The 14,025-nt window shown below is 40.1% G+C and overlaps 1 protein-coding gene across 2 annotated transcripts in view; it reads right to left on the bottom strand.

The window, feature by feature from the left end:
* Positions 1-4: 4 nt before the first annotated feature.
* RPP30 (ribonuclease P/MRP subunit p30) overlaps positions 5-14,025 on the bottom strand; it is a 345,838-nt gene continuing 331,817 nt past the window's right edge. For both annotated transcript variants that reach the window (XM_001924771.7, XM_084994838.1), the window contains 5 exons: positions 8,052-8,168; positions 7,432-7,461; positions 6,990-7,027; positions 6,522-6,601; positions 5-1,894 (listed from right to left, as the gene is read on the bottom strand). In XM_001924771.7, the coding sequence (XP_001924806.2) occupies positions 1,785-1,894; positions 6,522-6,601; positions 6,990-7,027; positions 7,432-7,461; positions 8,052-8,168 (375 nt within the window). In that variant the 3' untranslated portion in view covers positions 5-1,784. The remainder of the gene's footprint in view (positions 1,895-6,521; positions 6,602-6,989; positions 7,028-7,431; positions 7,462-8,051; positions 8,169-14,025) is intronic.

Here is a 14,025-nt window from a genome sequence, read left to right as displayed (position 1 = left end):
CTGCTTAAGCGCAAGTAAAAAATGCTTTATTTTTAGAACCATCATACCGAACATATACAATATATAAATACAAACACACATATACACGTATGTGTAAAATATTCTCCCCCTTGTATTTTGTCAAGGGATTTTACTGTTGTTTATTTTTTAAATCAGGAGTACATTTAAAATTTTATAAAATATCTTATTGGCATCTATTAAGACGATTCTGATTTTTCTCATACGACCTATTAATATGATGAAGTACAGTACATTAAAAGGAACTGAAATACCCTTACATTCCTAGAATAAATCTCATCTAGTTATGGTGTACTGTTTTATTTATTTTATTTCTCCTTTTTGGCTGCACTCTCCCGGCATGTGGAAGTTCCCAAGACAGTGAATGAAGTTGAACTGTGTTAGCAACCTATGCCTCAGCTGCGGCAACATGGAATCCTTAACCCACTGCGCTGGGCCAAGGATTGAACCAACAGTGCCACGGAGACAAGCTGGATCATTAACCCACTGCACCAGAGTAGGAACTCCCATTAAATGAATTCTCTTAACTGATATTTTATTTAAGCATCTAAATTCATCACTGAGTTTGGTGGAAAGCTTTCTCTTTTTAAACTATCTTTTCTCTGACTTTCAGAACAGCAGTATTCTTTTTCCCCATTTAAACAATTTTCTTAATATAAATATAGAATAAATGCAGATAGTTGCAAAAAAAAGCAAATTTACATACGATTCTATTTAATATGATGATCTTGCTGTTAAAAAAAATTATTTCCGGAGTTCCGTCGTGGCGCAGTGGTTAACGAATCCGACTGGGAACCATGAGGTTGCGGGTTCGATCCCTGCCTTTGCTCAGTGGGTTAACGATCCGGTGTTGCCGTGAGCTGTGGTGTAGGTCGCAGATGCGGCTCGGATCCCGCGTTGCTGTGGCTCTGGCGTGGGCTGGCAGCTACAGCTCCGAAAAGACCCCTACCCTGGGAACCTCCATATGCCGCGGGAGCGGCCCAAGAAATGGCAAAAAGACAAAAACAAAAAACAAAACAAAAACTTCTCCAACTTTGACCTTACCTTAGGGGGAAAAAAAAAAAAATTATTTCCAAATTTGGTTGAGTCCAGTGCTTTGAGATGTTTAATACGATGATTAGAAAAATGAACACAAGGTTTTCAGGGGCCTCCAGCTCAGAGGAATCCTATTTCAAGGGCATCACGGAGGTAAGAAGAAGCAAAGGAAAAGGCCAAGTGTGATTTTATGTGCACCTTCTCTTTCCTTCCACAGGTTTTATAGTGATTCCTTTTAGAAGGAATTTTGCCTGGACGAATACTATTAAAGAGTGGCTTAAAACAAGAATAAATCAAGTAAAAGCCAACCCCTTAATACAAGTTTTAATAGTCCTCAAAATAACCACTTGGACAGTAAAATTAAAATAAGCCATGTTTATCAAGCTGAAAACCATGAATTTTTAAATGAACAAGAAACATTTTTAAAGAGTCTCATGAAATACTGAAACATCTTATTCATTATACCTGCCATTTATCACTTAACACAAAAGATAAACTAGTCTTTGTTTTTCTCCTAAAATACATTTAAAGGGGATGGTCTTTTTCTTTTTTCCCTCAGTGCTTCACTAAATTTTGTTATTTCAATGGCTTGAATATAAGACTGTTTTTACAGACTACTGATGTCTAGCTCTAAGTGAAAACAGTGCATCATACGAAGGTTTCGTTTCTGTTGTGGCTGATGGACCATCAAAGGGAAGACAGGAGTGTTGACAGAGACTGGGGGACTCTTCTCAGTCCTCACACTTGGCTTTCTTGCAGGCTGGAAGAGACTCATCATCTGTTTCTGATGACCGAGGCTTCTTCACCGTGGAAATAATTCCAAAAGCAGTTTTTCTAGTTTCTGTAAGATAAACAGGGAAAGCACAGTGCTTAGAGTTAAGACATGAGTAAATAAGAGGTGGTTTAACAAGCATCCCATGTTACTGTGAGTTAAAGCATAAGTAAATGATAAAGCCATAACGAACTGCTACGAGTGCTAATGACATTTTTTGTTATTACCTTTTCCCCTCAGCTTATACAAAATATCAGTGTATTATTAACATCTAATTCATCCCAAAGGGAATACCTCTAGGGTAAAACTATAGGGCAGGTTACCTTTAATAGTTTGTCCATGGCATCTTATGTAGCCAGAACCCAAGTTTCAGAGTGTGGTGCAGCACGTGCTTAAGTGTAGCAGAAAGATGGATGAATCAAGACAGCTAGGGAGGAGTTCCTGTTGCAGCTCAGTGGTAATGAACCTGACTAGCATCCATGAGGATACAGGTTTGATCCCTGGCCTCAGTCAGTGGGTTAAGGATCCGGCGTTGCCGTGAGCTGTGGTGTAGGTCGTAGACACAGCTCAGATCCGGCATTGCTGTGGCTGTGGCATAGGCTGGCGGCTATAGCTCTGATTGGACCCCTAGCCTGGGAACCTCCATAAGCTGAGGGTACGGCCCTAAAAAGACAAAAGGACCAAAAAAAAAAAAAAAAAAAAAAAAAAGACAGCTAGGGAGTTCCTGCCATGGCTCAGTGGTAATGAATCTGACTAGTATCCATGAGGATACAGGTTCAATCCCTAGCCTTGCTCAGTGGGTTAAGGATCCGACTTTGTGTGAGCTGTGGTATAGGCTGCAGATGTGGCTTGGATCCTGCATTGCCATGGCTGAGGCGTAGGCTGGCAGCTACAGCTATGATATGACCCTTAGCCTGGGAACTTCCATATGCTGCAAGTGTGGCCCTAAAAAAGACAAAAAAAAGACAGGGCAACTGTCAACTGCACCACTCCTGAGTGATGTGTGCTCATTTCATTTCACAGTGTGGATGGTACCTGTGTCCCTCACCAGGTCAGGAGTGCACCTCTGAAGAACCAGTCATACCATATGTCCAACACCCAGCAATGCCTGGTTATTTAACAGGTGTTTAAGAGATACTTGTTGAGTGAATGAAGAATATCAAACTCACATGGTTACTAATCTCATGTATTAGTGAAAATGGACAAAGAAAAACGGGAATTATGAAATGCTTAGGACAGGTTGGCAGCAGAGTTGAACATAAATTTAGCTGACTTCTGCTAAAAATGTACTAAGAAGCCAGGCACTGTATCATCTATGGAGGATCTTAAGACACCTAACACAGTGCTTCTTCCTATTCCACACTGAGATAGCACATCAGGGCAAATATAACAGGAGTGGAGGCACCTTGGGAGCGGCCCAAGAAATGGCAAAAAGACCAAAAAAAAAAAAAAAGAAAGAAACTGGGAAGGACTGGGGAGGAGAGACCCTTTAGCTACCCAGGAGACAATCAAAAGGACCCGATGAACATAAGTTTAGTTAAGAATCATTTATTTCCTGTGATAAAAGTAAAGTCAATTTTATTTATTTATTTTCTTTTTAGGGCTACACACACGGCTTATGGAGGTTCCTAGGCTAGAGGTCTAATCAAAGCTACAGCTGCCAGCCTACGCCAGAGCCACAGTGACGCCAGATCCCAGCCTCATCTTTGACCCACACCACAGCTCACAGCAATGCCGGATCCTTAACCCACTGAGCAAGGTCAGGGATTGAACCTGAAACCTCATGGTTCCTAGTTGGATTAGTTTCTGCTGTGTCATGACGGGAACTTCAGTAAAGTCAATTCTAAAGAGTTAAACATTGGAATTCCTGTCGTGGTTCAGTGGAAATGGATCTGACTAGCACCCATGGAGGACGCAGGTTCAATCTCTGGCCTCACTCAATGGGTGAGTTGGCATGAGCTGTGGTGTAGGTTGCAGACACAGCTCAGATCCTATGTGGCTATGGCTGTGGCTTAGGCCATAAGTTACAGCTCCGATTCTATCCCTAGCCTGGGAACCTCCATGTGCTGCAGGTGTGGCCCTAAAAAGACAAAAAAATAAAAATAAAAAATAAAGAGTTAAACATTACCTTCTCAGTTAATAGAATCAATTTACCAAGTCTACTAAATCTTTGCCAGTTATTTAAGAGCATCTTAATTTATAAAAGGGACAAAACCGCTGTCAAGGTCATTAAAATGCCAACATATTCAGAGAACCTCAAAATAAAGAGAAATTGCCAATGATTTCCATTTCGCCAAATAAAAAATGTTGCATTTAGAGAAGTTTATTTATATCACTATGATTATGAGTAAAAGTCCAAAAATCAGTAGAATGAATAAATTGCGAAAGCCAACACTCAGTAATAAAACAAAATGCATTAGTTTCAAAATTATTTTAGTTCCATCTCAGAAATGTTCTCTTTTTTAATCACATGAACATTTCCTTCTTAATCTAAGCTGACAGATTATAAACCACTGAAAACCCCGAGTTTTATAGCTATCAGATAAGGTAATTTTTGGACCTTGAACCTCTTTGCTGTCCTTTCCTCATGACCTCCTTAGAATCGCTGTTCAGTGGTTTCTAGAACCCCCAGGACCACTTATTTGTGATTCCCTGTAGCAAGCTCCCAATGTGGAACTGCTGCTACTGTGTGCCCCATCTTCTGTTTTCCAGGAATCTATTCCTGCACTGCTTTCAACAACTGCTCTCAGGGTGAGGTTTCCAGACCCTCTGAGAATCTATTAACCACCTTCTGGTAGTGCTTCACTGCAGCGCTGTCCTTAAATGGGGCACTCAGGATGATACAGAGACCAGCTAGGACTTAGCAGTGCAGACAAAAATAATGAGACCCTGAATTCTCTTGCCTCAGAATCTTGCATTTCCTCTCATGCAACCTTAGGAGGAATTAGCAGTCCTGGGAACCCACCACACTACTATGTGACACTGATCCCAGTGTCAACTAAAACCAGGGTATCATTACCCTGCAGATGTGTTATGAATTCAGCAAGGACAGCAGGCATAAGCTAATAAGTAGCATTGTCCTGGGCACACGAGGGTGAATGTTTTTGTTTTGTTTTGTTTTGTTTTTTGACCAGGCAGGACGGCCGAGTGCCTTTTATTTCTGTGCGGGACATGGGAGGGCGGAGGGCAGGGACCGCGCTGAGCTGTGCCAGTGGGCTGCACCCACCAAGGAGCAGCTGTGCCTTCACCCTGAGGCTGGGGGGCATTCCGAGCCAGGACGCCTGCCGTCCCTCTCCAGAGGCTCTGCCACCTCGGCTGTGAACCAGGCCCTAGGCCTCCCCGTCACCACCCGCGGGCTCCCTGGAGGTGGAGGCAGGAAGGAGAGCAGGGCCGGGGCTAGACCTAAAGCCCACAAGACTTCTTTTAGTTTGGCTTCTATAATAGCCTAGTTTTACGCAGATTTCTTATGTTAAACAGCTGAGTTGTCTGAAGTCGAGAGCAGAACTTCATATTTTCCCCTACTGCATTTTTAAAATTAGTTTCCCTTTCTTGACTTGGTCTGTTTTGGAACACTAATTGTTATCCAAAATCTTGATGACTCCTTACACGCACTTAAAATAGACAAAAATAATGGCAGAACTACCAGTGTGAACCAACTGTTCCCTAATTTCAAGAAAATCTTGATAAAATTCTAGTTAATTTGGTCATTTCCAGAATGTATGTAATGGGTTAAGGCAACAATCTCAAACTAAAACTGTTGAATACAAAAGCAAAATCATCTATTTTACGGTTAAGTCAATACAGTAACCAGTTCTCCCAAGTGGAAATCAGATCATTGAAATCCAACACACAAGCCCTCAATCTAACTATTCATACTTAGTCTAGACGTAGCAACCAGTTCTGAAATTTAAAGTTCACCTGGGTGGTACCAAGTAGACTGCTTCCTGACCACTGCTAAAATTACAAAGAGAATGAAGATAAAACAGCAGATGAGAAGTATACGCTTTTTTCTTTTAATAAAACCTCATCTTCATTCTCCAAAGTCCTGGCATATCAAAAACTTCTAGTTCAATTTTTATCATCTGATGAATAAGAAATTCAGTGCTTTCAAGCAGTGGAATTCAAGGTGAGGAGGTAGATACATGGTAAATGAAATGTGAGTAAAAAATGTATCATCTGTGCATTCCTGAACATGTATAAACAAAAAATAAGAAAAGAATCACAAGTTGTAATAAATGTGAAAACTTAGGCTTTGAGTTTGTTAGCTGGATTTTTAAAAATGTACTTGGTGTTTCTGCGTTCCTCATAAATGGCTTAACAAGTATTTTTAACTTTCCTGTTCTCTAAACAGTGATCTTCAGCAGGGAAAGATGTCCCTCTGGAGGAGAAAGGGCGATTAGAAGCCCATGAAAATGCAGGTGGGGAAATGCACACGCAGATCCTGAAAGAAGGCAGCCACATCCAATACCCTTCTCTGCAAGGCGAACTATATTCGTTCCACAAACTACAGAAAATAAAGCCTGAAGTAAAGGGTGAGAAAGCATTGATGGGTATGCTTAATCAGGTTGAGAAAAGATGACCCTGAAGGAACTCTGTGGGGGCAAGATGATAAAAGTAGATATGGCCCGGCAGTTTGATAGAAACAACTGGCTCTAAACATGAGCACGAGGCGTTTTTCTTGGAAGAACTTGCTCACCTCCATGGAGAAGCACTGCTCGGCAGTTGGTAGACACTGCGGCCTTGGCATCGCTTTCAGACAGCCCGAACAGCAACCCTCTGGTGAGGTTGTTAAGGATTTCAACCCAGAGTCAGCCGAGGACACGAGACTAACAGAAACATAACTGAAAATGCCAACTTGCCTGGTCACACCAAGAGAGAGACACTTTAATTCCATGGTTTTAGTCCAAACGGAATATGCATTTGAGACGAGACTCATTTAACTCTAAGCTTTTATAGAGTCCTTTCTTCCTTTTTTCTTATTTCATCCTCAATCTGGAAACAAAAGGATGACACCCTCTACAACTTGATATAACCTGTTTTTGAAGCTATTAACTGACACATTCATATAAAAAAAACATTAAAAAAAAATTTGTTAAAGAATAACATGCCAAATTCCAAATTTCCTAAAGAAAATTTCAATGACTTCTTACTCAGAAAAGGATACAAGTTTGCCACGTCGTATGGGCCTCTTATTTCTAAAGGCTAAAATAAAATGAACAAAAAATAGATATGAGGGAAGTTATTCATAACATTTCAATGATATCATTTTCAGTAAATAGGATGCTTAAGTATCTAAAAATAAGGATGTCAACTGCATAAATTTAAGTCCTTATAATTCTGATGGGTTTCTTAAGCCTTTGAAAATATAAAAGATCTTTGAAAAGCATTTTGCCACAATTATAAAGGAAAAACTATTTATATAAACAAAACGTGCAGCCCCAAAGGAATGGGGATAAATTTTACTCTTCAGCAATTACAATGAATACATGCAGTTAAAAATGAAAACATCCAATAAATGTTCATTACATTACTATTTTTCTTTCCTAGAAACCTTTTAAAGTTTTATAACTGAAAGGTGAAAACAAAGTACTTAATGTCAGACTTACCCTTTCTGCAGCACTAGATACAATTACATTCTACAAAATAGAAAGTAATCAATGTTAATCTCAGATAAATGTGAGAAAAAAATTGAAGAGTCTTATAATACAAATAACCAGCAATCACACTTTAAGACTGAAGGCTCCATAAATACCAACTTCTTCCAAAGAGAAGGTAACTAAGGGGAAAGGATGGAATTCAGGCCTCATGGCAAACTAAAGGCAGCCTATGATAAGAAATAGAAAAGGCCTTCCCAACAGATCTTAAAAAAGACAAATTTGTTTTAAAAAGTAGTTGAAAAGGTCCTATAACCTTCATTCAACTCAATGATGACAATTATTATTTAGACTATTCTTTCACAGTAGGTAAATGGCAGATTCTTTACTGAAAGATAAAAGCTTTCAACACTCCTTTTCCCCACTCATACTACTCCTCCTCAGAATATTTTTCTTTCCCTTAAAATTGGAAGAACTCACTGAAATGGGAGGATTTATTCCTCTGCCTCAAGCACTTTCTGCTTTAAGGAAAAGGGATCAGCTTGAGAGTCCCAGAAGATTAATAATAATAAATAATAAATAAATAATAAACTGCTAGGTTTGAAAAACATTCTAAAATTATGGAACCATACCTTTCCTTTGCAGATCTGCATCAAATTGAGGGCATTGGAAATTGTGTACCTTCTCATTGTGGAGTCTTTGATAGCGGGGCTATAGACAAGTTCAAAGGCCACGCCTCGGTCAATTGCCTTCACAGGAAGTAAAGAAAATAAGCTGTCAAGGCTAATCATATGCTTCCTCTATTTTCATTAAATTTCCCCCATCACCTCCTTCCTCACATGCCCCCCTCTCCGCCTACCTCCTGCATGTCCAGGTACAACTTCAATAAAGGCAGATTTGTGCCCGAACAGTACCATCCATGAGAGAAGAAAACAGATCTGTGTCTCTATTTGATTAACTGAGTTCATCTTAGCTGTGAGGAAGCTGATTTTCTATAAACAGGCATCACAAAGAGGCTAAGGAGAGCAACTTCCCAGTGGGGAGGCAGAGGGGCTGTTACTCCAGGAACTATCAGAAGGGAAACCAGAGATGTGCTCCCTACACGCAGGGTAAACTGTTTGCAAACAGTAAACCAAGTAACTTGATCCAAGAATGAAGAGACGAAGAAATTAAAGGAGGAAAAATGTCCAAAGAACAGGGGTGGAAAGCTTCCCAGTTAAATCATTTATTACGCCTAATGCTGAATGAAGAAACATTAACAGCCATGGTTGAGTGCTATGTGCCAGGCACTGTGCTAAGAGTCTTCTGTATTTATTTCACCCCTAAATACTTTCATAAGGCATTGTGACAGCGATAACTAACTGCCCAGATATCTCTCCTCCCCCTTTTTCTTTACTCATAGAGCCCCTGATTTTAAGCTGAGCTCACAGATGCCCAGCAAAAAAGATGAAAACAGTCTGGGCCCCTGACAATTTTGTTCAGCTTAACATATAAGACCTTTTACGTGAGAAAAAGAAACTTTTTTTTTTTTTTTGGTCTTTTTAGGGCTGGCCTACACCACAGCCACACCAGCACTAGATCCAAGCTGCATCTGTGACCTACACCACAGCTCATGGCAATGCCAGATCCTTAACTCACTGAGAGAGGCCGGGGATCAAACCTGAGTCCTCATATATACTAGTATGGTTTGTTACTGCTGAGCAGTGACGGTAACTCCAGAAACTTCTTTCTTTATTTAAGGTGTTCTTATTAAGTAGGCATCCATCCACAGGTAAGAAAGCCTGGAAGGGGTGGTGGCAATGGTATTGAAATCCACTATACTACTCAGCTTCCCTGATAAGTGACTCAAATCTTCACCCATTCACAACAGAATGCATGGGAACGATGAGCAAAAGTTCATGTGGTCTCTCTCTTTTAAAGCTTCATTTAGTGGGGGAGATCATCAAATCATTATACAGAAATGTAAAATTTCTGCTGTGAAAAGTGCCATCCAGAAGTCTGGGAGTGGGTGAAGAAGGAACTGAGGAGTTAAATACCAGTGAGAGGAGCATTTGCAGAGAGAGGTGGCAGTATGTGAAAAGGCTCTAGGGTTGAAGAGAGCCTTGTAGCATGTGAAGGTCATCAGAGGTTGGGGAAGGGAGGAGGAGAAGAGCCCTGGGGCGGGGGGAGTGGAGGCCACAGAAGACAGGAAGATCCTTAGAACTGAGACAGAATTAACCTTAATAGCCACGTAAAGCATCTAGGGATTTTAGCATGGAGGTGATAATCAGAGTCACAAGGCAAAGTCACTTGGTGGCTGTGGTTGTTAAATGAACAAAGGAAGGAAAGCAGGCAAGACCAGGCAGTGCGGTCCCAGTCTCTGCCTGGCAAGTGAGTTTCTATCATCCAGGGGTCGAACTGGGACTGGACCAGCTGTGACTGCTGGCGATCTACTCCTGACCGTTTTCAAGAAATGGAAAAACTTGTCTTCTTCCAGAATTGGCAGCCCACCTTGACTGAATTCATATGTATGGCAGGTTCCTTCCATTCTCCCTTTCTGAACAGACTTCCTTTCCTCCACCCCCCAATCTTCCCTTTCCTTAACTTTTCTGCCTGCCTTAATTAAGGCACTGAGCTGTTATCTTAGATTTCCCTATATATTTGAAATTAGTTTAATTAGAATTTATATGCTATCTTCTCCATTGTAACTTCTCCCCCTTTCTGATAACTTTTCCTGCCTCCAGTTCTTCCACCTGTAGTGATTCTATCAGGGAATGATGACTGTGATGACACTGTGTCATAAATACAAACCTTGTTCTCTCTGCCTAGCTTGGATGCATGAGCGCTAGTATCATGATACTTCTTTGTAAAATAGTACTGTCACTTATACAAAAAGTGTTAAATATAGTTATGTTCTGAATGAATACGCAATAGCTTATGGAAAAGAGGTCATGCGATAATGCTGTTCACTATGGATTATCCACCATAAAAGGAACCAGGATGAACTTGACAAACTGAAATTCCTAGATAAACCAAAACATGTTCTTTAACCATCTCCTCAGCTATCCCCTGGCTACTAATTAGCCAATGAGGCTTACTTATATATATTTCTTTTTCTTATAACTTTAGGTGCTGAATTTGCTGACACAAGTCAGTAGGATGGAAAAGAATGGAAATAGAAGACGTGGGTGACACACAGAACTAAGGGACCAGGTCCTAAAGTATTTTCGAAAATTCACTGTCCTCCCCACTCTCCCTTGGGGACCAGATCAAAATAAAACTCCTTTTCAGGGGGTGGGGTGGAGAGGGTCAAATGGATATAATTATCAACTTAAATTATTTTTTAAGAAAAAAGCTCTGGTTCTGCTCTTAGTACTTTAATCAAATTCATTTTCAAATTGAAAACTCTGAGACAGAAAAATTGAGGATAATGTGCTACTAAAGGTTCTGAACATTCCTTTCACAACACCTTATTTAAAATTTTTAGATAGATAAAATACAGACTCATTACCTGAGCTCCTGCTTCTAAGACCATTTTAATGTAAATTGCTCATCAACTGATTGTTCTTAACAGCCTTTTCATAAAGAATGCCAGTGCCTGCCTGATTGGCTTTTGTTCCCATCTCGGACCAGAGGTTCTGGAATAGGCAGATGATTTCTTTACTAATGAGAAATAATAGTCACAAGGATGCTCCTGACCAAGGACAAGTGTGTGATATCTGAAGAGATTCTGATGGTAAAATTCCAAGAACTAAGCAAATCTCAAGAAGAGAGAAAGAAAATAGGGAGTTGATTACTGGGACAATATACAGATTCCCTCTTAATTAGCTCTTTACTGAATTCAAAAGGATGACACTCTTGGTGTATCATTCTTTGAGATAGGTAACTTGTTCACATGTTTCACAAATCAGATAACAGAAGAAAGCAAAAAAAAGTCTTCACTGTATCTCTGCTCCCCTCTACCCCCTCCCACCTTCCATAATCATTTTTCTTAATCTCTTGTGTCTTCTTCTAGTGCTTTCTTCATACAAATATAAGAAAATATGAATATATACTATTATTTTCCCTCTTTCTTACCCCAAGGGTCGCCTACTACATTCTGGTTCTGACTTGAAGGGCTTTCCGCGTCTGACTTCTGCATTGTTTTATAGCTGCAGAGTGCTCACTTGCATGCATTTAACCAAGCCTCTACTGAGTGATTCTGCATTATTTCAACCAACCAAATTTTGGGCTCATCTGTAGAATAAACACTAAAGTGGGTATTACGGGTCGAATTGTGGCCCCCAGAAAAGGTAGTGTTGAAGTCCTAATCCTCAGCACCTCAGAATGTAACCTGACTTGGAAACAGGGTCATCGTGGATGCATTTAGTTAAGATGAGGTCATATTAGAATAAGGTGGATCCCTAATCCAATATGACCGTGTCCTTATAATGGCCATGCAAAGACATAGAAATAGGGAAAACACGCTGAAAAAACAGAGGCAGAGATGGAGTTATGCATCTACAAGCCAAGGACCACCAACGATTGCCAGCAAACCACCAAAAGCCAGAAAAAGGCAAAGAAGAATTCCCCTGCAAGTTTCAGAGGGAGTATAACCCCAGTTATGTTTTCAGACTTCCAGTCTCCAGAACTGTGAGCCAAAACATTTGCATTAGTTTAAGCCACCCAATTTTCAGTACTTTGCTATGGTAGCCTCAGGAAACTAATACCCTAGGTCAGAGGGTAAAGCATTTATAATCTTGATAGTTGTTGCCAAATTACCCACTCCCCCACAGGGATTGTTCCAATTTACACTGTTACAAGCAAAGTGTGAGAATGCCTGCTTTCCCACAGCCTTCTAAGAGTGTATCATCAAACTTCTGTGTTTATACCAATCAGATAGGTGGTTTTTTTTTTGTTTGTTTTTTGTTTTTTGTTTTCCTTTTTACAGCTGTACCTGAGGCACATGGAGGTTCCCAGGCTAGGGGTTGAATAGGAGCTGCAGCTGCCGGCCTCCAACATAGCCACAGCAACGCTACATCTGAATTGCATCTGGGACCTACGCCACAGCTCACAGCAACGTCAGATCCTTAACCCACTGAGAGGTCAGATCCTTAACCCACTGAGTGAGGTCAGGGATCGAACCCTCATCCTCTTAGTCGGGTTTGTTACCACTGAGCCACAACAGGAACTCCGAGATAGGTGATTTTAACGTGAATTTCTCTTAGCATGATGAATTTAAGCATCTTTTCATATGTTAAAGGGATGCTTGTATTTCCTTTCCTATGAAATATTTTTTTTTCATATTCTTAATCCACTTTTTTGGATTGATCATCTTTCTCTTTTTTTTAACCTTCTCAACTTCTAGGAGCTCTTTATATATTAAAGAGATTAGCCATGTGTCTATGACATAAGTGAAACTATTTCCACCAGTCTGTCATTAGTCTTTTAACTCTGGTGTTACTTTTTGTTTTTGCCACAGACTTTTTTTGATACTGACCAGTTTGCTGGCGCTGCTCCAAGCACCAGTTAATTGCTAATTGCTAGTTAAGTACTAAAGTACTTAATGCAATTAGGTTCACAGTTTGTGTGTAATGAAAAATAAAGGTTATAGAGCATTCACACCCAACTTTTCCTCAAACAACCTCACTGCTTCAGACAGTATTTACTGGATTTCTCTCAGTGGGGACTAACTGGACCATGAAGATAGAGATGGATTAGGGTTTAAAGAAATGCTGAGGGGAAAACATCAGAAAGAGAGCACAAAACATACCATCACTGAAAGTAGCTCCATAAACTTGAAGTCATTACTTAATGGCAAAGGGAAAGTGAAATTATATGCTGCTTAAAAAAATTTCTTCTTGTAGTTCCTGTTGTGGCTCAGCAGGTTATGAGCCCAACTAGTATCCATGAGGATGCAGGTTAGATCCCAGGCCTCACCCAGTGGGTTAAGAATCCCATGTTGCTGTGGCATAGACTGGCAGTTGCAGCTCCAATTCTACCCCTAGCCTGGGAACTTCCTTTCATATGCCACAGGTATGGCCTTTAAAAGAAAAAAACAAAAAACAAAAAACTTTCCAAAACTTGAATTCATAAAGATCATGTTTTAAAACATGAAATTTTTTTGTGCTTAACAAAGAGCTCTGCTGTAAAGTAATTTTACAGAGAATTTCCCAGTGGGAAATGACAGCAGATTTAGAATCAAAGCTTGAGTACAAATCCCAGGTAAGCCTTTGAGAGAGAAGTGTTACCTGCTTTGAGCCACAAACTACCTGAGTCTCAATTCTATCACCTGTATAATGGAGATAATTCACATCTAGCCCACCCTAAGCTGCAGGGTCCGAGCAGGTGTGAAATTTACCTTAAAATGCTAAATAATTAGAAGTCATTTGGTTATTCAAGAAGAGGAAAGGATTCAAATTTTTTGAAACCCAACTATCATATGATAAAATGATTCTCGTACAAGTTACTTAGACAGACTCCAGCAGAGGTTTGCAGGAGATTTTAAAGGGAATTACATAATTGAAATTATGGTGCCCTAAGCACGTGGTAAAGCCAACAAAAGAGTTGGGAGCTGAAAGTTAGATATAAGGAGTGCTGGGGCCCTCCTTTAAATCCCAATCTTTTTTTTTTTTTTTTACTTTTTTG

Source organism: Sus scrofa, chromosome 14 (assembly GCF_054392235.1).
Source record: "Sus scrofa isolate SSC_HxYL_T2T_F1_AM1 chromosome 14, Sscrofa_HxYL_maternal_Yorkshire_Landrace_v2.0, whole genome shotgun sequence".
In the NCBI taxonomy this organism is placed as follows: Eukaryota; Metazoa; Chordata; class Mammalia; order Artiodactyla; family Suidae; genus Sus; species Sus scrofa.
This window is presented reverse-complemented; position numbering and strand designations above follow the sequence as displayed.